Source organism: Lepisosteus oculatus, chromosome 26, assembly GCF_040954835.1.
Source record: "Lepisosteus oculatus isolate fLepOcu1 chromosome 26, fLepOcu1.hap2, whole genome shotgun sequence".
In the NCBI taxonomy this organism is placed as follows: domain Eukaryota; kingdom Metazoa; phylum Chordata; class Actinopteri; order Semionotiformes; family Lepisosteidae; genus Lepisosteus; species Lepisosteus oculatus.
In genome coordinates this window covers 604,250-629,868 of record NC_090721.1, presented here as the reverse complement: position 1 = coordinate 629,868, position 25,619 = coordinate 604,250, and the positions used below count along the sequence as shown (strand labels likewise).

Here is a 25,619-nt window from a genome sequence, read left to right as displayed (position 1 = left end):
TGGTTTCAAACAAGGAGATCCTTCAGCCCATCCAGCCATGTCGTAGTTATTAAGGACCTGACCGAGGACCTCATCCGGGTGTTTCGTGAAACAGGCTTTCACCGGGGGGCCTCACCGCGACGCCGTGCTGGGTGGCCAGCTGGATCAGCTGCTGCGCCAGGCCGTTGAGGAGCCGGGTCCGGAGAGACAGGTCCTCGAAGTTGCTGCGGAACGGGAAGGCGATGCTGTCGATCACCACCAAGCGCACCTGTCGAGGAGAGGGCAGACCGTCAGAGCAGAGCAGAGCAGCGAGACTGGGATTCTGTCCTCTCAGCACGGAATCACCTGTTATCTTCCAACTTATAACCCTGGGCTCCCTGACTGAGTTTAGTGATCAACTGTTATTCAGTCTGGTTCACTGCTTTAAGGCTTCATGCCTACACCAGGAAACACTGCAGATCCACAACACGTAGCTCAGGAATCCGTTCAGAGCATCAAGACTTTAGGCTGACAGTCTGACACCAGTACAGATTGTCCGTGGAACAAGCAGGCAGATTTAACACCCCTTCCCTCGCCACCCCAGTGCTGTGGCTCGACTCTCCCAGGCCTGCGTCCCCTACCTTGGGGTGCTGGCTGAGGAAATCAGGCAGGAGGTAGGTCTGGGCCAGCAGCTCCACGTAGTCATGACAGCGGAAGAGGAAGAGCTGCGAGAGGATGGTTTCCACGGTGAACTCCTTCATGGCTTCCTGCTGTTCTGGAAGACACAACCAGAGCACAGGCAAACAGTCAGGCTTCCCATCAGCCACCTCCAGCCTGCAGCGCTCCAATGTCCCAGAGTGCTACCAAGGGCACTTCAGGGCACAAGCTGAAATTAAGACAAAGTGCATTTAAGATGAGGAAAAAAAGAGGCACTTCCTGCACACCAGGGGGGTTTCCATCTCTGGTCTCTCTAGACCCCCAGACCCTTCAGACCCTTCGGCAGGCCGACCGAGTCTCTTGGCCCAAGCAGGGCGATGGGGGCTTGGCCTCTGGCCTCTGACCTCTGACCTGCGTCTCCAGCCACGGCCCCGCAGTGCTGCACCGCCGCCTCTGCCAGGTCCACCGCGCGCTGCACCAGGAAGCTGCCCTCGGTGTCCACGTACACCGCCTGGCCCCCCAGGCCCCCGAAACACGGGGGGATCTGCACGTCCACCGCCAGCTGGACACTGAGGCAGGAGGCAAAGTCCAGAGAAACCCGGGGGTTAGAACTGGGCGACACGGCTCTCTTCACAAGGGTGGAGCAGTGAGACGCTCTCAGGTTGTGGGGGAAAGACACACGATTAGGTTTTACTTTGCTTGTGCAGACTAGTGTGGCGTTACGGTCAGATGCCTCTTCTTTCTAAAACAATGTAACTGCCTTTATTCTGATATTTGTTATTCTAAAAAATGAATGAATGAATTGGGTAATAAAGCAAAATTCACAAAGCATTTATCACAAAGGTAGCAAAAGGCAGATTGATAGACTACTTGGAATGAAACCGTCAAGGACGATTGTTTAACCAGAGCAGCAGCTCCTGCAATACAACTGTCTGCAGGGGAAGGGCGCCATCTACTGGTCCAAACGCAGTGCTGAACAGACCCAGCCTGAGGTAGGATCGCATTAGGACTCTAGGTGATGAACATGCTGGTATCGGGCTTAGTATGGAACACATGCATCCACCACTGTCAAGCTACAGGCCAGCAGCTGTTCAGCATGCCTGTGTAACCTATGCGCATCGGTACAGATATTGCACCTTGCAGAAGTATTCAGACCCTTCCAGTTTTCACATCTTGTTGCTTTTAAAGTACCGATTGATATCTGTTAGGTACACTACCTATTCCACAAATTCAAAGAGAAGTAAATACAGAATGAAGTCATGAATTATAGACAGGGAGAATCCACGACTGCTTCAGTATTCAAGCCCTTTGCTGCGGTTCAGGGAATATTGAGGTTGTGGGCACTGGGACACAGGAAGGGGCTGAATCCTCTGCAGGGCCGGACAGTGGGGGTCTGGGCCCTACCAGAGCTGGGTCTTGCCCACGCCGGGCGCCCCGCAGATCTCCGTGGTCTTGCCCAGGGGCAGGCCTCCCCCCAGGGCCCGGTCCAGCGCGGAGCAGAAGGTGACGACCGCCCCCAGAGCCCGCTCCCTCTGCAGCAGCTCCAGCGCGGTCAGCCGGCCCCCGCGGCCCGGCTCAGCCTCGCCCCGCGCGGCCCGCAGCGCCTCCAGCGCCTCCTGCTGCGTGATGCCCGCCTCTGCAGCAAACAGGCCCAGGTCAGTCCCGCCCGCGGCCCGGCCTCCCGCCGCCTGGCTCAAACACCTGTCCTGGACAGAAACTGCCCCAGCTCAGCGCCTGGCTCTCTAAGGGGAGAGGCTGCTGCTGCACACTGGGGGTCAGGACACGCCACCCCATCAGCACAGCCTGGAGCTCACAGCTCACTACTCCAACGGGCATCAGACACGCCAACAAGAGGCGGTTTATTCCCCTTTAGGGGCGGATATAGGTCAATCGTTTGCTACAACAACTGCCATCCCCTGAGAAAGCCTGAGTGTAGAAGATCCGTACCGATTTCTAGAAAGAAAGACTTATTTGACAACCTGCTGAGAGAAACGGCTGCTGTCGTGCCCTGGAGCTGCCCGGCCACGCTGCTGAAGCCCCTACCCCAGCTTCGTGCAGGAAACAGCAGGCCAAACCCCCTGCTCTCTAGCACACGAGCAAGACACATGGCCACATGGCTTCCTCTGCGGGTCTGTGGCCCTGGTGGCAGCTCACACAGGTTCAGCAGCTGCCCTGCTGCGGGTCATCGCTGTGAATGAGAACTGTTCTCAACCGCCTTGTCAGGTTAGATACAGGTTTCTTAACACTGCTGCACCTGGGGGAAGCTCATGCTTCACTGGGCTCTCTCCTGCGCTGCTGACTGGGAGGTGTTCATGAGAGGGGGTTGTGCCCCCCTGAGCGCGGTCTCGGGGTCACAGCTGCACCCCCCAGACAGGAGACACAACCGGCTCTTCCACACTGCGGGGGGCGGAGAGCTGGTCCAGACTGCGCGCAGGTGGGACAGGCCTGTACTGTACCCCACTGTATCCCCCCAAAGTGTCTGACTGGGCAGGAAGCGGTCTGGAGCGGCGCTGTACCTCTGCTGAGCTCCAGCGGCCTCAGCTCCCCGAGGTCCCCGGCCGACAGGAACCCGGCGCCGATCAGCTTCACCTTGACCCCGGGGGCGAGGGCGAGGCTGGACACATCCCTCTGCATGCCGGCCCCCCTCTCTCGGCTGCCCACCTGTCCGCACAGCCGACCGCGGAGGAGAACAGAGACCCTGAGCGGCGCTGGAGTTCACTTCGACACCTCGCTGACTATTTCTCACTCCAGCGAATTCTGCAATTTCAAACAAGGGACTTTCTCCGTACGTCTTTACTTGTCGAGGGGCTGCTGTGGTGCTCCGGCGAGCTCACTGGCTGTGCTGCCGGCCTCAGCCATGTTTGACTCTCCCTCCACAGGAAGCGGCGGGGCTGCGGCTGCGCGGCCCGCTGGCGCCCCCGTGTGGCCCGGCTGCGCAGCTCCCGGCCTCCCTTTTCATGTCCAACTTTATATTATAACACATACTGTATACACACGAGTAAAGAGAGAGAATTTTAGCATTTACCTTTTCAAGTGTACAAGATAGTAACTATTTGTTCTTGCTAATTTTCCTTTCTGCCTAACGACAGTAAGAAAGAATAAACTGCAGGGACATCGTTTGATCTGCCGGTGCTGATGCTATAAACAGAATGTTTTAGCTGAACTTCGCCTGCTCCATTCGTGTCATTTCTTCAGGCCGAGTAAAAGGTGCAATCTCATTTCTTAGTAGTGAAGTGGTCAGTTACAGAGAAGTATTTGTAGAGAAAAACAACTGCTAATATGGAAATGAGCTGCGCTACCCTGACCCTGCTGCTCTCAGGACTGTTCTCTCCGTGCGCATGAACAAAGGACTGTTTCTTCGACGAGAACATATCGACAGCATCGTCAGGGGTACACAATTTAACACAATTACACTTTATGATAAAACATTAAACAAGGTAAATAAACACAAGGTCGGCAGAGCTGTCATGTTCTTACATTTCGATGTAGTCTGTAAATGTAAACGCCTTTACATCTATTGTGAAGTCTTCAAACAGATCTCTTCCCGGACCATTTCACTTTATATATATGATAACGCGCAAGTATAATAACCAAGTCAATTCCAAAAGATATGCTCATATTCTTTTCAATGGGATTAAAATTCAATATTAATAACGACTGTTTCTTTAATATGTAATATCAATATTAGACTTTCTGTCTAATCAAACCAGAATGCTTTTTTACAACAGAGATTAACCCAAATAAATGTTGTAAAGATCCAGGGCTCCTTTCGGAAGACAGTTCTCATCTGTATTAATGTAAATCTCTGCACAAGGGTCTTGACAGGGTAAATGGGGCGAGCTGTTGTATATGAACCCCACTGTATTCCGGCGGTCGGCCGTGGTCACAAGTGGGGCTGTTCAGCGTCTTTCACACAACGTTTGCAAAATACGAACGTGTTTACCCCCTCCTGACACCCCAAAGTGGAAGGAGCGGTCAGAAAATGCCCGGGAAAATATGGGGCTCGTGCCCGAGCGGAAGCGGAAGCGGGCCCCTCCCGAGCGGCGCGCGCCGGGCCTGTAACGGTCGGCGGAGGCGGGAAGCGGGTCCGGACCGGCGAGGCGGGACCAGGCGAGAGCTGCGGGGACTGTCCGCCGGCACGATGGGAGAGCGCGGCCGCAGAGGAGCGCCGTGATACCCGGCTCTGCCCGGCTCAGCCCGTCTCAGGCCCGCACGTCTAACCCCCAGTCCCGATCAGGGTCGCGGTGAGGATAAAACTAGTCTCGGCGGGCTGAAAAACCTCATTCTGACGGTTAGGGGCTAGGGCGATGGCTCCTCTCTCAGCCCCCCATGTCTTGTCTGTGTTCGCGTCCGGGAGCCGTCTTTTTGAATCGTGGTTATTGCTCGATTTTCCCTTTGAAATTTCCTTTTCCCGCAGGGAAAACAAGGGACAGACGGACCGCGGACAGCGGCCCGAGCCCCTCGCGCGGCGGGCGCGAGATGAGCAGGTAGGCCCTCGTGGCGTGCGTGCGTGCCTGGGGAGGGAGCCAAGATGGCGCCGCGCACAGCTGCAGGGTGTCTGGCAGTGCTGGACTGTGCGGAGCAGAGACTCGAGCGGTGCGACAGCTCCGGATCGCTCTCATTTCTTTGCTGATGAACTACTGAACCGTATTTACGTGCTGTTAATCAACTTCTTTTAAACCATAACTCCTGGTTCCTCAGTAATAAACTTTTTTAAGGGAGAGTTTTATACCGTTAGTGCATGTGTCGGCTCCATTTTCCATTACACGTTTTCGTTTGTTTTAGAACTTTTTTTTTGCAATTAATGAAAATCACTCTGAGATGCTGCTTTTAAAGGTGCTGCTTAAAAAACACGTATTATAATAATGTCCATGAAAACTACCGCAGCTCCAGTCTCTTCATTCCCCTTCCTCGTGTTCAGCCCTGGGCCTGCTGTGGGTGTCTCGGGTGACTGGGTCCTGAAGGGGGGCTGCTGTCCAGGACTTCGCTCTGACCAGCTGTGACCTCCCAGGCTCGGACCTGTATCTCCGAGCGCAGGGCTGTTGTAAAGGCGCTGCTGGTCTCCACTGCTCCCACAGGGTGCCCCCACCTCTGGGGGCTGGGGGGGCCGCGCAATGTCGCACGCGGGGGCCCCGCCCGTGCCCTGCCCGGTGCCCCTGGGCCAGGTGAAGGCCCCAGGCCGCGGGGCCGAGCTGCACAGGCACACCCTGGACAGGAACCTGCCGAAGATGGAGAAGCTGCTCAGGCAAGGTGAGGAAGATCCCTGGCTGGGAAGGGTTTCCACACCAGGAGCTCGGCGCCGTCATCAGACCCACATTGCAAAGAACTTTCCACACCTGACAAACAAAGCGTTCAAGTTACTGCTCTCCTGCTCTCACCCTGGGAGCAGTGTGAGTTTTTCATCTAGATAGGGCAGTGTGCGTACTGTCTTTAACTGCACGTGGCAATTCTGAAAACATATTTATTCATAATTTCAGTTTATTTTATGGAAACAAAAGACACATTTTGCAATGCAGGTGTCCATTTACAGTTTTCTGAGCCTCCTTACAGAGGTGGGGGGACCTACCTAGTCCTATTAACCTATTAAACAGGTTAGAAAGAACAGAAAATAAAAATAAGTGTTTCCCCCCAGTGTTGTGATTTTTATAGAAATGATATAATTCATCTGGGTATGTAAATGTGTGAGGACAGCCCCCTGTGACCCTCCGCAGTGGAGATGGGTGTCTGTGTGTGTGATGTGATGCTCCGACACAGACGGGAGAGTCACTGCTGTCTTTGAGCCATGATTGCTGTGTGCCAGGAGTGGACGTGGACACTGCCAATAACCTGGGCCAGACGCCCCTGTTCTGCGCTGCTCTGCTGGGCCTGACCAGCGCTGTGGAGCTGTTACTGCAGTACGGAGCCAACCCCAACCAGTAAGACCCAGAGTCACGCCTCGCACCTCACTTCTGGGGCCCTGCACACGTACCGCTAATCACAAACCAAACGACCTTTAGCGCACAGGCCTGTGGGTCGCAGTGTGGTCAGGAAGAGCCACGCCGGTCTTGCGCCCAGCGCTGAGCCGTGACACGAAGACAGTTGCAGGTTTTGGTGGCCTGTTGCCTGTGTCTTATGTAGCGGTCAGGCAGACTAATTAAAAACTTGCAGTTTGGGGCCTCAAGTGGCCCCGTCACTAAAGCCATTGAGCCCTGTGGCCCTGATGTCAACAGGTTGAGTCCACTGGAGGACTAATCGGAGAGGGCTCTTGGCTTTCTGGAATCCCCTGTGCGTGTGTCTGTGTGTGTCTGCAGCCGCTGTGAGGACAGGAGCACGCCGGTCCATGCTGCGGCCTTTTCCTGCAACCCCTGGCTGGTGAGCGGGCTGCTGGAGGCTGGGGGGGACCTGCGGCTGCACGACCAGGAGGGGCGCACCCCCGAAGCCTGGGCCAGGGAGGGGCCGCAGGAGCACAGCTCACGGGTAACCCCCCCCACCCCCCCACAGCGGTAAAACACTGCAGACTGGCCCAGTGGGCTCGATACACACTGGCGGTCGTTTCAAGTGCACAGGCTGGAATGCTCAGTTTCCTTCACTCTCTGGTCTTGGAATAACCTTCAGCAGCAGCGAAAGCTGAGGTTTAATATTCATGACTGAGTGGCTTGAGCACAGTTAAATCTTTTACAGCTGTGTTATGATTTGGCAAATACAGACAGTCCTCCGATTGACAGCACAGTTGGTTTCTGAAAGCCGTCGTAAGTTGCAATATTGTACCTCTGAACTGGTTTTCTCAAAGGAACGGTGTTATAAATGGGGGATCTGCTCCTGAAGCAAGGTCAGAAAGCCTTTTCTCTAAAATATCACAGAATGCCGTGCTCAGATATAGGTAGGGTGGCCATGATGCTTTGTTCACCTGGACCTGACTTGATAAGGAGCCTACTCTGGGATTATAGTAATATGCTCTGGCATTTGGTTAAATGATCTCCCAGTATTTATTGTGGTGAATGTTTCTTGTTCCTGTATGTGCCTCCTCATCTGAGGGTTGTCTTCCCAGATGCTGGATTTCCTGCAGCGCTGTGTGGCTTGCATGCAGTCCTTCACCCAGCCGAGCCAGGCCAGAGACTCCTGGATGTCAAGACGCTCCTGCAAAACCCTCGTCCCTTCGCCCTCCCTGCTGGAGAGGTTCAGACAGGGGTGAGGAACGAGGGCCTTTTGAAAGTGTGTTGCACTCCGATTGCAGGGAGAGCTGCACGATCTGGAAATCGGGAGCTCAGACCTGTGATGTGTCACTATCGGATTCTTCAAACGGCAGTGTTCGATTAGCTCAGTGCTGCTGAGAGAAGGGTTGGGTCTAATTGCTTAAAACATGCTTGTCTCATGGCAAACAGTGATCCCTGGGGTCACCTGGTGCAACTCTGTGCTCACGAGTTCGAGCCACCTGTGACTGGGATTCCCCAGATCTGTGCACAGCTGAGAGGAGGGAAATTAAATATCCCTCAGCTGTGGCTGAGATGTGGGAAATTAAATATCATTATTGATTCTAAATTGAAAAAGCAAAAAAAAAAGTTCCCTTCAATTTCCCAAGCGCTTGCATGCTACTCGTCCTGTCGGCTCTGAACCTCCTGTTAGCCGCAGCAGGACTTGAGGCATGTCCAAAGATGAGGCTGGTGATAAATATATCCCTTTAATTTTCATTCTCTCACCTTTTGGCTTTTTGTCTGTCCTAACAAGTGCCACCATCTTGTCTGAACCCTCCTACTATGACGCGAGAGTTGTTTTAGGTAGTCCTGGGTGTTTTAATTAGTTATGATAGTCACGCAAATGAGAAATGAAATGCCAGACAAAAGCTATTATTTTTTTATTGTTGAATATATTTGAAATGTATGTAATGGGTATTTAATCTATTAAAATTTCAGATTTCAGATTAAAATAGAATTAAATAAATATTTTTATTTAAAATTGTACTTACATTTTTATCTGATTATTGAATATTTATTTGTGTGCATGAGATACATGCAAACAGAAATGCACATTGGTGCTAAAAGCAGTTTATCTGTTCCTTCTCAGAGCAGGAGCTGTCTGTGTCTTATATATTAAAGTGTAGAGCAGTGTTCTTGTAAGACCGAGCCTGGGAGTTCCTGACTCAGCTGTCCTTTTTGTTCCAGTGGCTCTGACCTGCATGTGAACAGAAAGCCGAACTCCAAGCTGCCTTCCACAGTCCAGTGCTACGGGTTCGGGAAGGTACTGTGTCACAGGCTCAGGCTCGGGGACAGGCTGTGCTCGGATGAGCTGCTGTGGTGTCTGACCTGTGCTTGTCCTGCAGCAGGAGTTATTAACTCTGCTCTTGCTTTGCCTCCCAACAGAACTCGCAGTTGCCCGGTTCACACTTTAATAATGGGCATTTGTAAAGCCATTTTTTAAAAATAATCACAAACGAATGTGGTTTAACAAGTTAAGGCATCGTCTGAAGAACTGAAGGCACAGTGGGTATGAAAGTGGACGTCTTACCTGGGCTTGTTGTTGTAGCTGTGCGCTGGTGGGCCGAGCCATGCCACAGGTTTCCTGGCCTGCACGCCCATGATCGAGGACAGGGAGCTGGCGCAGGCAGAAGACGAGCCCCTGCTGTCCTTTTCCTGTGGAGCCTTCATGAGTATGACCAAGTAAGGGACTGAATTACATAGGATTTCTGCTGGGAACAGGAGTCTCCAGCCCTGTCCTCGCAGAGTCAAAATCCACTATTGGTCACATGAAATCACCTGTTTGTAAGGACAATTTACAAATTATTATTAAGTTATTTGACTGATGTTTTTATCTAGAACAACTTACATGTGTAGACATTTTTTTCTTATGGACATTTTACTGAATCGAGTTAAATGCTCCGCTCAAGAGTACAACAGCACTGCCTCATGTTTAAGATTTGAACCCACAACATTTGTTCAGGCAAAGGAATGATGGTTCCTCTGGTTAAGGCTTATGGCCTTTAATTTGTGTTTGAAATGTGTTTAATCACAAATTGTTTCAAGTCTTAAAAAATCGATGATCTTTGAACAGTTTGGTGAGTGGTTTTGTGAGTGCTCTGTATTTTGGGCATATGAATTGCTGAGTCAGTGCTGAGATCAGGGACGTCAACAGTTCGGTGTTGTCTGTTTGCATGGAGCAGCAGTTGAGACGCATGACTTCTGTAGTAATCTTTCATTAAGTATTGCATTAAAACACGTCAAAAGAGCTTTGAATGTAAAATGCCAATGGCCTACATATAGCAAGAATAATGAATCATTGTTGTACCAATGAAGTTCTTAACTAGACCTCAGGAGACAGGCACTCGAGACTTGAGGTTTATCAAAGAATCCTGAGTAAACCTGGGATTTCAACAGATCCACAACGTGATTATGATTATGTAAATAATTTTGCAGTGTCACGTCTACTGTGCAATTTTGCAAAAATCTGTGTTTATTACAATGGACCAGGAGACTAGGGTTCCCAAGGGGCTCAGCCAGTAAATGTGCTTGTTTCAGTCACAGGTTGAGCTTGTTGATTGACGCACTGTGTGCTCATGCTTGGGTTGTGTCCCTGTCTGCCTCTGAGCGAGATTCCCCACAGGACAGAGGAGCTTGGAGCATGTCACATGATGATCTGTACCAGGGGAGCCCTGATTCATATCCTTTGCACTCTTGAGTCTGTCTGTCTCAGTTACAGCTGGAATGGGTGCCGGGTCACAGTGAAGGAGCTGCAGGCTCATAACGCAGTGCACCGAGGCAGTAGGGATTGCTACCTGGACCTGTTGATCATCGAGCAAGAGTACTGCAGGTGAGAGAGGAGGAGGGCATCAGCATTGACCTCAGTCACTGCACCTGAGAGGGACTGGAGACTGACTGTAGACTTTAGCATAAAACATTTGGCATATCAGACAAACTGGTCTTTAAACACAAGGAACAAGGGGAGGGCTTTCAGTCTGTCTGGATTGTGTGATTGCTAGAAGACTTTGGTCCAACAGCGAGATCAAGCTACGCCTCGGTGTTCACAACTCATGCCGGAGACCGTCGTGATGGACTTTTGGTTCTGTGTAGTTTCTTTTGCGTCTGTGGAGAAGTTCCGATGTTTTGTGACTGATGTTTTCGTCTCTTGCAGTCAGCTGTTCCACCCCCACCTGCTGCAGCTGCTGGCAGTGAGTGTGTCTGCTGACTCCCTGAGACCCCGCTTGGTGTTTGAGAGAGTGCACATCGGATCCCTCTATGACCTCCTGCACCACAGGGTAACAGAAAATCAGTAAAGCCTGTTGACATATCTCCGTGGAAAACGCTAATTTAGCCTGGGTTAAGCAGGTGGAGTAGTGGGAGGCGAGGAGGTGGCAGTTTGGGGGAGAATGTGCGCAGTGATTTTCATGTGGATTGGCTGTCGGCTTATTCCACTTTTGCAGTCAAGTGTGAAGTGTAATGAAAAGGCAAGACCTCGTGCCACCAGCCACAGAGACAAACTCTCACAGCTCTTCTGCAGTTTGAAATGCTTGGCTCCTCAGACAGTGTCATTCCGACCGTCATTCCTGATATGAATAATCCTAAGGGCCTTTTGTGCAGCCCTGTGGTGGAGAATTGCTACACCGTTCGCGTGGAGCTCCGGCACGGTTTTGCATGGATGCATTGGATGGGTGGTTTATGCCCTGTTTCCATGACAGACCTTTCTGCGTGATGAGGCTGAGTCACTATAGTGACTGCCTGTGCACTGTCTGAGGACTGAGAAGACTACCCCACACCTCTGGTTTGGTCTCGTCCTTACCCTAGATAAGTTTATTCCGATGTCATAAACTAAACCAGTAGTTTTGACCTGTTTTAACTGCGGACCTGTACATGGGGAAAAATTGTTATACAGTCAGACTTGATAATGACATGTTACCTTTAGCTAAAACTCCTTGCTGAATGACTGGAGAATGGTGAGTGGGAGGTCTGTGCCTGTCTGCTGCAGCCTAATATCGCAGAGCTTAATATCTCTCAGAAAACCATGTGTCTCAGGCCCTAGGTGTCCTGCCTGAGCTGTGTCTGTGTTGATCCCCTGCTCTGCAGAGGGCCCAGTTCCCTGTGCTGCGGATGGATGCCTTGCTGCCCGTGGTGCTGCAGGTGTGTGACGCCCTGGTGTACCTGCACTGCCGCAGCCTGGTCCTCCGCAGCCTGTCCTCTCATGCTGTGCTGCTTGTTCACCCCGGGGTGGCCAAGATTACTGGCCTGCATTTCATGGAGCTCAGGTAAGGGCACAGGTGTCCTGTACAGCCACAGTTCAGCAGGTTCTAGAGGTCTTGGAACAGTTAAATTGTGCTCAATTGCTGCATAACTTTTGTAAGCAAAAATCATAACAAGTTATGTAAATGACCAGTAACATGCGGGGGTTTAATTAGCTTATGCACACCTATTAAACCTATTGGATCAGACTTACTGGAGGTTAAGAGACCCTTGTAGATTATAAAAGTGTCAGGTAACTACCATATAGAAACTGAAATGACAAAATTAAGAGTCTGTATGTGTTTTCTGTATGCCATATTACTTTTGCAAAAGGTTGTGCTTGAAGCAATTTTCATGAATATGAAAATACTTGTTATGAGAGAGCTACAATCAATCATGTTGTGTAGGTACAGCATCAGTGAACAATATGTAGATGCAATTCAATTTTAAAGGACACAGGGACAACTTTGGGTGCAGGGAGATGAACTGTAAGAGTCTGCAGGCTGACATCTGTGACCCAGATTACTGGGATTGCCGAGCAGCAGTGCACTGTTGGCAGAATGCTTGTTATTATTGTGCAGGGCTCACTCCTATCCAGCAACCCTTGAGACTCAGTGTGTCATTGCAGTGATCCAAGTGTAGGTAGAGAGTTTGTATGAAGTGAATATACATAGGGATGAAAACAATCTGAGGTTTCTTCTTGATGCTGATGTTGCCCTTGTGCCCGCGTGCTGAGCGACAGTGATGGGAACCCCCTCAGAGTCAACGCCTGCCTGCCTCTGCCCCCGGAGCTGTACAACTGGGCTGCCCCGGAGGTGATCAGGGGGCGGCCCTGTACTGGCAAGGCTGATCTCTACAGCCTGTGTGCCCTCCTCCAGGAGCTTCATACAGGTATCGGAATAAAGCACTCCGCTCTTAGCCTCCAGGTTCAAGCCCTGTGTTTGCGCCTGTGTGAATGCCATCTCATTTCAAAGGCTGCTGTCTCAGGTGCTTTTGCAAGTAGCTAGTTGTCCAGGAGATCCTCGTGAAAATGTAGGACTGTACCCTGTGGTCATGAGCACTGTGCTTGATGGTGTAGTCTTGCTGTAGCGGTGGATGAGATGGTGTTTCTCCATGCAGACGCGGTGCCGTGGGGGGCGGTGGGGCCGCGGGGCATCAGGCAGGCTGTGGAAGGCGGGCAGGCCCTGGCCGCTGACGAGCGCATTCCCCCGCCCTACTACGCGCTGGTGAGGAGCGGCCTGCAGCCTCGCCCCCAGGACCGCAGCCCCAGCCTGCAGGACCTGCGCCTGCAGCTGCGCAGCGACGTCAAGGTAACGCAGTGGGGCCGGTCCAGCACGAGCACACTGCGATCCGCACCTGCGCAGCGTCGTCAAGGTAACGCAGTGGGGCCGGTCCGGCACGAGCACACTGCGATCCGCACCTGCGCAGCCTCGTCAAGGTAACGCAGTGGGGCCGGTCCAGCACGAGCACACTGCGATCCGCACCTGCGCAGCTGCTAGTAACATTGCAGTTCCCCTTTAAAGTATGTGTTACAACAGATGGAAAGATTGGAAATGTGTGTTTTATTTCTGGGGAATTGCAAGAAACAGAATTGCCTTTCTGTTTTGTGAGTTGTAAGACAGATGTTTAACAACTCGTATAATTAAGAATCAAACATTTATTTATGCATTTATATATTATATACAATTCGAGAAAAAATATTAACTTGAGGTAACGTAGAATATAAGACGAGTTAGTAAAGTTCAGAAATAGACATGATGATGGCCAGCTCTCAGTCCAGTGGGTCTTATAGCCCACATTTAAATCGTCAACTTCTGTACACTTGAAACATGGATGAATCTGAAACAGGTGATGTATTCATTTCTGTAAAGGTCATTTGACATGAAAATACACTCTATGATTCTCAAGAACTACAGGTGTTTTTATGAGCCCACATGTTGCAGGTCTTTAAAAACTGATATGTGCTGTATAAGACCTGGACTGGGGTTGGGCAGCCCTGTGCTTGTGTAACCAGCTCACCAGTGTATTTTTAGTTTTAACACAGGACCTCCCTACCTTTTCAAAAGAGAATATTCTTTGTGTGGGGATAAGGAATGGTTATTTTTATTTTTGAGTTTATAGCATTTGTGAAAACACAAACTTGTTAGAGATCGTGAACATTATAATCAGCAATGCAATGCTATGGTTTTATTGTTCACAAGGCAAAGAAGATCTTCACAATCAATGAAATGGGATTTTCGACCACAGCGGTAATCTTTGCGGTTTCCCTCTATATACCTGACTTCATATCTCTCTGACTGCCCTGGGAGGGCTGGCCGATGCTGACTGGTTTCTCTGTGTTTCCCAGGAGCTGTCCCAGAGCAGCCGGCAGAGGTGGGGGAGCTGTTCGGCCCCGGCGATTGTGGGGGCTGGGGGCTGGGTGCTGGAGACTGTGCAGGACCCCAAGGGTGAGCCCGAAACTCCTATTGCAAATGGAACAAGAAAGAAGAGATTGAATAAAGTGATGTAAAACCTGTTATTAAAACACTGATGCAGTAAAGCCTGCTAGTATCGGTTTCTCAGAGCAGATCAATTTTAGTATCAAGAGAAAAATATCCAAATTTATACTTACCTGTCTCACTCTGCTGCACTTTTTGTCACCACAGTGTTGTTGATTTTTCACAGTTCTGAGTGACTGGTGGACAGCTGGTCACTATGGAGATCAGATCTCCACAGATTAAGTGTTGTTTTTTTAAAAGCTTTTCCATGAAATTGGAAATCTGAATGTGTCAAGAATAATTTCATTTGTTTCAGATGATAGAAGTAATCTTTGATGTTTTAAAGTGAATTTTTCTCTGTTCTGTGGAGAGGGTAGTGCTGTTTGTATCTTGAGGTCTTCATGAGGCCTCTCCTGGTCGAATGTATTTTGAAGTGAAAAACATGATGAAACCCAGATGACTCCCTGTGTCGATGCTGATTTTCAGACCATCGCGCGCTTCCTGTGCAAGAGGGGCAGCCGCAGCGTGTGCTGACTGACAGCGCTGTGCACCGGGAGATCCTGGACCAGCTGGGCCAGCTGGACCGGCTGCTGGAGGGGGAGCACGAGCTGCGCGCGGGCACGGGCGATGGGGCCCTGGAGGGCCACGAGGGGGGCGGTCCGGGACTGGGACAGGCTTTGTCTGATCCACCGCATGCCTTCCGTGCAAGTGAGGTCTCCATTCGTGAGATCCTGCCCTTAGATGCCCACAGGCTTTCCTTGCACCACAGCCTGGACTCTGACAGCAGCAGGGAAACGGGCTCCGATGGCACCCCCACCCAGGACGAGCTGGAAGAGGAGGGTGAGGACCCAGCGCAGAAGCCCTGCGAGATCTCTCAGGCGATCAGCGCCAGCGTGCTCAACCTGAAGGTGTCGCAGGTGCTGCTGCAGCAGTCGGAGAGCAGCCTGCTCAACGTGCAGAGGGCCAGGGCCGCACTGGGCCGGCGGGAGGTGCCCTCTGCTGTCCCCTGGGGGCAGGGAGAGAGGCAGCTGGCGGTCGGCCGTGAGCATGTGTGTGGTGGGGGTGGACTCGCCGATGAGGTCGATGGCCGACAAAGTGAGAAGACGGAGGACTCCTTGGACTCCGGCTCTGAGTGGGGGTTTTCCAGAGCCGTGGGTCCTCCATCTCACTACCGTTTCGCCCATCCTGGCTACGGCGTCCCGGCCAGGGGCTGGCCCTCAGGGCTGCGCAGGGCTGCGCAGTCCGCTGCTGCAGACGAGCCCCCGGACTGGCCGGCAGAACACGAGGACCTGAGTGAGGGGGAGGGCATCAGCGACTACAGCTCCGCCCTGGATGATAGCTTCGTAACTGTGCGTCCTGGACGTGCTCAGGTAACTCGCTGCACATCGGTGCTACCAGACGGAAGTGTAGTGTTCTCCACGTTCAGTGCCTGAGATAGCATGGTATGGGAAGGAAGAGTGTGAGAGTCATGAATACAGAACAGAGGTTAGTTATCAGAGTTGGGACGGCTTGTCCCAGACTTCCACAACCCCTCATATAAAGATATGCCTCCTTAACACATGTCCTGCAACTAACAGGTATTTCTGACTTCTGTTTCTGATTTCTAATGGTGTGTTGGGTTAGAAACTTTGATTCTATTTGTCTTTTCTTGCTTGTTTAGATGCTAATAGCTTATTGATCCCAAACTCACACCCAGCCATTGTTTTAAGGTGAGAAGGAGTCTATACTTAGTAGTATAGAGGGCAGTTTGTACAAGATGTCCCCTCTACCTTTGTTTCCCTAAATACATCTGCTCTCAAAGAAAGATAAAGTGGTCTTTCAGCAGTTTGAAGAAGAAGGAGATCAGCTGCAGCGCAGTGTGTAAAGAAGAGGGGACACTGCTAATTGGCAAGAGCTCTTGCTTGTCCCCCTCAGGCAGGCAGAGGGAGCATAGCTGCTGCAGTGGCAGAGACAGGAGGCCAGCACTCGTGCAGAGAGCAGTGTACCGTCCACAGGCAGGGCCCCCAGGACAGGTAAACTGACTCAGCGCCCTCTCATGGCCCTGCAGCTGATCCTTACAGCACTGACTTAGCACTCGTATGGCCCTGCTACATGTTGTGCTATAACATACTCGGCTCTCAGGAAGTGCTTATTATCCAGGCTTTAAAAACTCTGGCTTGTTTTGTTCATGACTCTGTATGAGACAGTCAAGATGGTGGCACGCTTTGCAACCAGTGAGTCTGAATTCTAGCCACAGAGGGGAGGGCACTGACAAACATGAGCCCCTAAAATAATGAACGTTATGAATCGTCATGGTCATTTCATAGAAGGCCGTGCAAGTACCAGATATCTCGTAGCATTTCGGAATGTCAGAACTAATTCTCAGTGGTGTTACTAGCTGACAGACTGGGATTCCCCACACAGCTTACAGGGTTCTGGTAGGGTAGCGCTGGGATGAACCCGAGGCTCCTGCGATCTGCCAGGTGCTTGCAGTGAAGTCGCAGAGAGATGCACTAACTCTCCTGTCAGGACACGAATAGCTGTGCAGGTCTCCTACTCTTTTGAGCAGGTGTGGAAATTCACGGTTCTAAATTTGACTGGGTAAGAAATTGGGAACAATCCAGGACGATACCCGTATGAAACGGCAGAATCTCAGCACAGCTGGGTTGAGCACAGTTTACTGCAGCATAGCAAAGTGAGTGACTAAAACGGAAGTGACGGGCAAATTAACTATAAATAAATGAAATAAATGGCAATGTTGCAGTGAAGGTTTTTTGTAGCAAGAAATGATTTGTAAGTTACGAAATAAGTGGCTACAGCGCTTTGCAGTAATATGAGCCATGTGCTGAAAAGAGAGTGTTTACGCGTTGTCCTGACTTTAATTAAACTTGGATGCAACATTACAGGTTCACAGGATTTTCGAGACCCACAGGACCGACACAGCATCGAGTTTCTGCTTCTGGCCTGTCCGGGTGTCACAGATCTGCTGCTGCTAAGTGGACAAGTGAGAATCCATCTTTCATCCATGTAGATTCAGTGTGTATCAGTCTTGAGTGAACCTTTCAGACTGAGCTCATGTGATGATAATAATTGTTTGCCTTTATATAGGAAAGGACTCTTGATAAAAACACAGCAGAAGTGCAGCCCCACCACAGTAAAACACAACGTGCATTATCCATTATTATGCACCTGTACAGGGCACTGAAGGATAGATTTGAAAGCTGAAAGCTCGACTGCTTGCTGTGTGTGTGATGCAGGCGAGGTGACGCAGGTGGTGGAGAAGATGACCCGCGGCCGGCTGGGGAGCGCAGCCTGGACGCCTAGCAGCGAGAGTGAGGACACTGAGGACAGGACATCCCAATTCTCACATCTCTGCAGGCCACAGGGCAGTGGACATAAGGGCTCCGAAAGACCTGGGCACGAGAGCCAGGGGTCAGGAAGCAGCCAGGGCAGCACCAAGCTGGAGCGTCTCTTCAAGAGCTTTGCAGGTGGGATGTTAGGAGATAGCCAGTGTGATCCCCACTTTCTTAAAGAGGAGGCTTGAAGGTGACATCAAGCCAAGGGATAGAAAAGAAAAGGAAATTCTCCTTCAATCTTTTTTTAAATTTTGGAATTGTAACATGTATTCACAGAAAGGCATTTATTTCCTGACTTATACGTTTTTACATGTGCACTCTTTCATTCAGAAACTTTCTTACTGTTCTGAGCTCTGTAAGTTCTTAAACTTATGTAGCTTCTCTTCAGGAAAGAGTGAGCACAAGCTTGGCTCTGCAGCTCACAACTATAAAGTTCACTCTGAAAATATGCATCTACAGAGGCAGTTGATCTGATTCTACAGTCTCCTGCTTTGTCTTAGTGTCCTTCCTGTGTCCCTCCTTAGGTGTTCAGAGTGAGAGTGAGAGTGATGCTGAGTTTCACACCATCAACAGGACCTTTAGTCTTTCTGCCAGACTCTTGGAGGACACAGGCTCCAGACAGGTGAGGGGTGTCTGTCACTCTCTCAGGTCCTCAGACAGGTGAGGGGTGTCTTATCACTCCCTCAGGTCCTCAGACAGGAGAGGGGTGTCTATTACTCCCTCGGGTCCTCAGACAGGTGAGGGTTTTTTAAATTTTATGTATTATGTATTTTATCCTGTGATTTGCCGAGTACCTGGGGACTTTGCAGTGAGAGAAAAGATGCTCCTCCAGTCAACTTGGACTCGCCTGTCAGGCATTGTGGAGCTCAGAGCTCTGCAGATGGGCCTGTTGGAAGAGCAGGCCTTATTGGAACCACTCCATTTTAAATGCATTTCCCACTCTGATGCATAATTGGTATCTGTTGTCAAAAATGTCTGTAAGGGTGACTGACACTGGTCCTCTTGCTGAACGAGTGCTGTTGCTTTGACAGGAAGACGTCAGCTCTGAGTCTGAGGGTGCAGAGTCTCCTGCGGAGGAATCTGATGAGTTTGTCACGCCCATCCCTGGTTCAGAACTTCACAAGGCAGGGCGACAGGCTCAGGTGGGCAGCGCAGGCGGGGCTCAGGCTCGTTTCTGCTGGTGTTCCAGTAAGGGTATTGCTATCAGTAAAACGTTGTGTTGTGTTATAACAGGTGTCTTGGTCACTGGTTTTTTGGCCAGAGGGCTTTTTATGACCTTTGGGTGCCAATTTGATTACATAAATTGTGCTTTCACCTGTAGTAGAATGAAGCAGTAAGTCAACTCCTCGCCTAATTAAGAATAATTATACTGCTTGTGTGTCCTGGGATATGTGGTGCACAGATACTGATACTATGAGCCTGACTGCTCTGCCGTTTCAGACGCAGACGCCCAGCTCCGAGGAGGACCTGGAGGTGACGGAGGAGGTGTGTCGGCCCTCGGGCCGAGCAGTCCCAGCCATGGCCGCCTGTGACCTAAGGACCGGAACCACGCCAACAGGTGGGGCGTTGAAGGTGTTAATGCGCTAGGGACACTAGAGTCACAAGGCATTCGGACCGTTCACCCAGAACTGCTCACAGAGCCTCAGGTGTGACAAGGGTCTCGCCTCTTTGTAGAAGTATGAAGAGTCACGCCATGAATGAGTGGTAGCAGAATACATTCATATTTCAGAAGGTTTATCAGGAATGATTATGGCCTTACAATACGTGTAGATCTTGCAGCGTGGTTTTTGTGGCTTCTCGTCTCTTTGTATAAATACTATGTGTTGATACTAGATTGATAAAATGACACCAAGAGGATTGGTAAATTATAGAAAGAAATGTTTTTCAAAAGATGATTGTATAATAATATATGAGATGTATATTATCTTAATAAATGACATTTTTCTAAATTTAGGATTTAGGTGCTTTGTTTTTTGGGGGATATTATAATGGAAGTACTGTCTGAAGGATTCCTGAGCCTCAGGGTCTCTCCCTGCTGAAACCACACAGGAATGGCAGCTTGTCTGCCCCCAGTGAGCCTGTGAGCTCATCCTCTCTCTCAGGAATCCTGCTTTATACTCTGATTGTCTAGAAAGCTCAGCTGTCGTATCAGACCCAGCAGAGAGAACTGACCCTGCTGCCCTCCAGAGAGTCTCCTACCCCACAGCAAGGTAAGAGAAAAGGCAGTGCAGGCCACTGGTTAGAACACACCCAGCAGGGGGCTCCCATCCTAATCCTGGCCAGGCCCAGGCAGTCAGCTGAGATCCATCCAGATCAGGAGCAGCTATATCCTTTGAGAAATGACAACTTACACTGGGATGTGTAAAACGATTACTTTCTTGAGCTCACAACAGCAGCACACAGTCTTTGACCTGTTGACAGAGTAGGACCAGTCCATAACAGCAGCTTGTTTTAGGGCTTTGCTGCACAACAGGGACTGCAGCACGGGATATTTTACTATTATATAGACTGAAGATCATATAGGCAACGTGTGATCAGTCTAACAGTTAACTTCATGTCTGCATGACTGTGAGCTTAGTGGTTATTCCTTTAGCCTTGAGTAAAAGCATTACACAGGTCTTTATAGTTGGTTCTACATTTCTGTGGTTTCTGCCCTGTTTAGCTTGTCTTGGAATTTCTAACTGACTTCGCTTTACTGAGGATGGTGGTGCTTCAAACAAGCTACCTTTGTTCATTTCAGGATGACAGCTCCTGATGAAGTCTAATATTTCTGTTAACCCTTTCAGCTGGCTGATGTAGTGTTCTGTGCGGCTTGTGCCGTCTTGCTCTCTATGTCATGCTGCAGCTGCCTGCCGGACATCGCCGATCTGTCCAGCATCGTGTGTGAGGAGGAGTGGCCCAGCAGGGAGGGACAGCAGCCCAGCCCAGTGAAGAGAAACGCCCCCACCTGTAACAGCACCCCCCTTCACCCAGGTACAGCTACAGCAGGGAGCCGCAGTCTCACGGGGATGCATCTTTCTTTTACCACATGGAATCTGATCAAAGTTAGGTTTAATCTGAACCTTAAAACATGCAATAACCTGGGATTGCTAAGCATCTCAGTGCCTGAATTTGCTGACATCTAGCCTTTTAGAGGAGCTCCAGCTCATGGGGGTTTACTGGCTTTGCTGAGTGTGCTTGCTGACGTTGCAGGTGCAGTGAGTAGACATCACCCCAGACTCGGTGGGGAACCTGCAGAGCTGCTGCCGCCTCTCCACAGTCTGCTGGACACCTTTCCCTGGGGCAGCTCGCCCACCCAGCTCCACACAGCTGACACCTTCACTACAGCCAGCGCCGGCATGGCCAGCCCAGTAAGACTGCACAGCAGGAGTGAGCACCCATAGACAGGAACATCTCAGGCAGCAGTGCTTCTGCTCCTGAGACCAAAGAAAACTGCTTTATGTGGCTACACTGGGACTGGGATTGATTTGTGTCCCTTGCAGATTGCAAAGCTTCCTGAAGTTGAAGATGAACTGCTGCATATGTGTCTTGACTAGGTTCAGTAGGTAAATCTAACACAAAAATGTAGATTCTAAGGCTCCCAAGTGGCACATCCAGTAAAGACACGTGCTTGGAGTGCACCTTGAGCTCTGTGGCCCTGAGGTCTGTGGTCATGAGGAAGTCTGTGAGTCCTGACTCTTACACTGCTCTCCCCTTCCCTGCAGAGTGACCTCTCTGTGTCCAGTGCACTGCTCCCCCCCAGACTGGACCACAGTCCTGTCCATAGAGAGACGGACACACCTGCTGGCTGCTGCTGGGACACCCCAAGTGCAGGAACGTCCGCGGGTCAGGATGGTGGCAGTTGTGCCAGAGAAGGGGGCCCTGGGGGCCCTGGGGGCCCCGGCAGAGCGGCGGCAGAGTGCCGGGATGTCCCAGGCGAGGCTCTCTCTCCGGCGGTTGACGGGCAGGTCACCCGTAGCCATGACGAGCCGGGCAGTGGCATGGGTGCAGGGGCCCCTGGGACACAGAGTCCACACTCCCACAGCCCTGCCGCAGCAGCAGAGGCGCCTGCTGGGCCTCTGTGCGCTCCTGGCCCAGACGACCATCCCCCTCCGAAAGGTGACGGGCTGGGCAGCACCTCCTAGGTTAGATTGTTCTTCCCTGTACGGGGAGCGGAGGAGACTGGTCCAGGAGGGAAACTGAAGAAGTATGTCTCTTCTTTCACAGGGCCCACAGGGATAGAGGCTGTGTCCCCCCTAAGTGAGAAAGACCTGCCAGGACCCAGTGTCCTCTCTGGCACAGGCCTGCTAGCGTACAGCAGAGCACTGGACGGCTTGCCGGCAGCTGACGCTCGAGACCTGGGTAAGATCCGGCGTACCTCTTCACAGTGAGTGCAGCCCAGACCGCCTCATGGCTTCCTGGAACCACCTGGAATCTCAGTTTTCTGTCAATATAAGCCTCACTTTTGCAGTCCCCAGTTGTGAATGAACTGAGCTCACAGGTGCAGGTACACTGGTAACACTGCTGGCTTGTAAAGTCCCCCTCATGGGCTCAGCTTTTATTAATGTGAGAGAGGTTGCAAAGAGAGTAAAAAGAATTCTGTTTATACTAGAGTTTAATATATTATTGTAATACATAATTATTATTATTGGTACCCTTGATAAAAATGAGTAAAAAGACCAATAAAAAAAGGTAAAGAGCTATGTTTTATGCTCCAAATATGTAAACACTATATTCTTGTATTCTAAAAGGTATTTGTTAACAAGTAATAATTTGATATGGTTATTAATGAGTACTAATGAGGTTATTGACTAACTGCTGTGACTGAGTGTGTGTCCACGCTGAAAGGACCTACACAAACAAATAGCTATATCTGAGTGCTTAAACACACTTCAGGTTGTGTTGTGTATACAATGGCTAGAAGATTTGTAAAAAGAAGCCCAGAAAATGTCCTTGTAAAGAGTGGGAGTCTGTGCCCACGGGAGATCTGCAGTGTCCTGTGTCCCTCACGCCTGTTTCCCTGTGTGCAGAAGGAGGACAACCCCCTTCCGCTGAAGCTGGCAGCGCTGGGCATGGGGTGAGGATCGAGGCGCCCTCAGACGAGACGCTGAGAGAGGGGCGCAGTCTGCTGGAGGAGACGGACAGGTACTGCTGAGGGATATTACACATGTAAATACTAAAGGAAGCGTTGATCCAGAGTAACGTACGTGGTTGACATCTACACAGTTGTGTGTTTGACTGAAGCGGTCTGGATTGAAGTAGCTTGTTCAAGGGTGCAGCTGCAGGACTGTACTGTGCCACTAACCCTAACTGCCGCTCCACACTGCAGCCTCATGTGGCTCCTGTAGAGACGGGCAGATTGGGCAGCTGGTACGGCCATACAGGTACACACCAACAAGGCCACAACTCATTGGATCACTGATGCAATTCATACAGATTGACAAAGGCACTGATATAGTCTGTGAGGACTAATCAAAACAGTGGTAGCTCTTATAGACAGGTGTCTAGGTTCATTCTTACATGAGGTAGGTTCTAGGTTCAATGTACCATCCTTCTTATTAATAAAGGTAAGTATACATTACTATTAACATCTGTTAAGATTTTATTATTAATTGTATCCATGCAGTGGAGATATACAGGTATAATATAATAGATACTTCCGTTTAATATATTTTGATGAGACGTGTTGCTTTTGAGTTCATTACCCGACTGACTTCACAGAGCTCACTCCACTCTGGATGAGGTGCTGCAGGGCATGATGGGAGAGAAAGGCAGCACCCAGAAGTCCCTGAGAAGTCCAAGGCCTGAGCAACTGCCAAGGATTCAGTGAGTACAGCCCGTCCTGACATCACTCCCTCTCGCAGTGCCTCCCCAGCCCGTCCTGACATCACTCCCTCTCCCCGTGTCTCCCCAGCCCGTCCTGACAGTTTACCCTCTCTCCCCGTGTCTTCCCACTGCTGAACAGAGTTCAGGCTGACAGTTCAAACCCTTGTCACATCACTAACCAGTCCAGAGACAGAGTCCGTTGTGGAGCTGATGCAGCAGGATACAGCTGAACAGTGTCCGTTGCGGCCGTGTGGCTCAGTGAGTGTGTTACCCCCCCAGGGAGAGCCTGTACAGCGAGGACACTTGCTGCCCCGCTGCAGCCGGCGGGGAGAGAGCAGGAAAGCCAGAGGAGCCCGACAGCAGGACAGCGCTCGGCCCCGCAGGTACCGCCCGGCACGTGCCGGCCCACTAACAGCCCGAGAGCAGTGTCTTCTGGGACTCCAGCCAGCTCTGCCAATGGCCTTTGGTTTGAGAGCTGCTCCACTGTGCTCAGCAAGTCAAGTCAGAGGTTTCACTTGTCGCAGCTTACTGACAGTTTGCCTCTTCCTGTGCCTGCAGACAGCGTGGATGAGCAGGGGGAGAAGTTCGAACCCGGCCTCCGAGTGCACTGGGCCCAGCCCCACAGGTACTGCAGCGCATTTCATGACAAGTAACGCATTTAATCAAGCCCTGAATTAATACATAAACACTAGAAAAAAAGAACTGTTTATCTACATTAACATTAGCTCTTGCTTAATTATAGCAGCAGGGAAATGAAGTATTTAACTCCACAACCTCACAGCTCCTGGGCACTGCATCCGATTCCACCCTTAGGCTTCTGTGTGGAGTTCGCAAGTTACATACATCAACGGTTACTGAAAGTCACTGATTAGTGAGAAATCCTCACTAATAACAAGCGAGTTTTAGAGCAACACTTAAAAGCATCCAGGGAGTACAAGTCCCTGACTCTTTGGGAAGGGCAGTTCACCGCCTGGGAGCATAGCGACAGTGGACTGAAGATTGTCAAGTGTCATAGTCTGACACAAGGTCCCCAACACCAGCCTCACATGAAAGGCACAATACAATTTAGAAGCCCGTATTAGATTTCAACAGGAAGTTAATGCAGTGACTCCAGAACAACGGGAAGATAAACACCAGCTCGACACCCTGGCTCCTGAGTTTGAACATCGAGCAGAATCTGAAAAAACAGCATTAACTTGCACTGTTTTTTACTAAAGGTGTAATTCCAGTGCATTTTTATTTTGGACTTGGTTAAAATGTGTTTACGACAACTTTCAACAATGTTAGGAAGCTGTTTGAGCGTTTCTGGTAATCCAAGAACACAGCCGAGACTGCTCACCCATATGGACCTGACCAGCAGAAATGAGAAATAGGGGTGAAATCTTAGTCCATTTCACGTCTTAAAAGTGATAAAGCTGAGCATCTAGAAACCAAAAGTTTAAACCTGTCTGCTGGTACGGTTGTGCTGTTTTTCCTAGGTTGATTATCTTGGAACAGACTCCCACCAAAAGCCAGAGTGACCCGGGGCCAGCGATGACCACACAGCCAGCAGCACGCAGAGATCGAGACTGAAGCTGCAGGGGGAGACGCACACACAGAGAGCCGGACCCGGGCTTCTTCCTCGCTCTCCAGCCTGCCCTTGGCAGCTGGGGCTGCTGTTTTATTTGAATTTGGGCCATGGCTATTTAAAAAAATGAAATTGTAATATTTTAACACCAAAGTCAGGACACATTAATGAGTAAGGCTATACTTTTTCATTAAGGTGCAGTACAATGCTCTTGGTAAGCTTCAGTTTTCAGTGGAGAAGGTTCTGGTTTTTATATGATAGGAGCCTTGGAACTGTTTAAGCTTCCTGTAGTAGATTTGTTCTGATGGGAGATAAGTTTTTCTCTGTTCACCTTTTTGTTGTTTCAAGCTGTTCAGAGCTGGAGCTGACGAGGCCAAGCAGTGGGCAGCCAAGGTCCCTGCTTGAAACTGTCAGCTTTAGACCTTCCTGTTAGTACTGTACAAGCCAAAGAGGTCTGAAGAGACTTTTAATCTTAATATTATACATCAACTGTTTTTTAAATATTTTAAAAGATAAAAAAAAACAAATAGGCATGAATTTGATATTATACTCCATAGCTATTGCAACAAATGTGTTGTTAACCTGAGTTCTTGTTTGAATTGCCATTAAAACACAAAAAATAGATGCTTGCACCAGA

The 25,619-nt window shown here is 50.3% G+C and overlaps 2 protein-coding genes across 5 annotated transcripts in view; one reads left to right on the top strand and one right to left on the bottom strand.

The window, feature by feature from the left end:
• The window catches only part of rad51c (RAD51 paralog C), a 10,887-nt gene extending 6,199 nt beyond the window's left edge, over positions 1–4,688 (bottom strand). For both annotated transcript variants that reach the window (XM_015367824.2, XM_015367825.2), the window contains exons 1-5: positions 3,132–4,688; positions 2,020–2,251; positions 1,027–1,184; positions 600–733; positions 116–247 (exon numbers count right to left, since the gene is read on the bottom strand). In XM_015367824.2, coding sequence (XP_015223310.2) covers positions 116–247; positions 600–733; positions 1,027–1,184; positions 2,020–2,251; positions 3,132–3,249 — 774 coding nt within the window. In that variant the 5' untranslated portion in view covers positions 3,250–4,688. The remainder of the gene's footprint in view (positions 1–115; positions 248–599; positions 734–1,026; positions 1,185–2,019; positions 2,252–3,131) is intronic.
• Positions 4,688–25,619, top strand: tex14 (testis expressed 14, intercellular bridge forming factor). Of its 3 annotated transcripts, none has more exons than XM_069184214.1 (31): positions 4,688–4,859; positions 5,033–5,102; positions 5,694–5,865; positions 6,416–6,530; positions 6,906–7,071; positions 7,643–7,782; positions 8,754–8,829; positions 9,115–9,248; positions 10,279–10,395; positions 10,717–10,840; positions 11,646–11,824; positions 12,541–12,689; positions 12,918–13,108; positions 14,146–14,245; positions 14,762–15,645; positions 16,190–16,287; positions 17,161–17,258; positions 17,512–17,742; positions 18,135–18,232; positions 18,642–18,752; positions 19,051–19,168; positions 19,742–19,820; positions 20,456–20,583; positions 20,803–20,960; positions 21,315–21,708; positions 21,817–21,951; positions 22,620–22,734; positions 23,311–23,415; positions 23,695–23,798; positions 23,974–24,040; positions 24,894–25,619. In XM_069184214.1, exons 3-31 carry the CDS (start codon positions 5,730–5,732, stop codon positions 24,985–24,987), a joined length of 4,644 nt encoding a protein of 1,547 aa, XP_069040315.1. In that variant the 5' UTR covers positions 4,688–4,859; positions 5,033–5,102; positions 5,694–5,729; the 3' UTR covers positions 24,988–25,619. The 3 variants fall into 3 exon arrangements, with proteins under 3 accessions (XP_069040315.1, XP_069040314.1, XP_069040316.1); XM_069184213.1 differs by having other exon boundaries at positions 4,801–4,859; positions 5,537–5,865; XM_069184215.1 differs by lacking the exons at positions 22,620–22,734; positions 23,311–23,415; positions 23,695–23,798; positions 23,974–24,040; positions 24,894–25,619 and having other exon boundaries at positions 4,801–4,859; positions 5,537–5,865; positions 21,315–21,734; positions 21,817–21,905.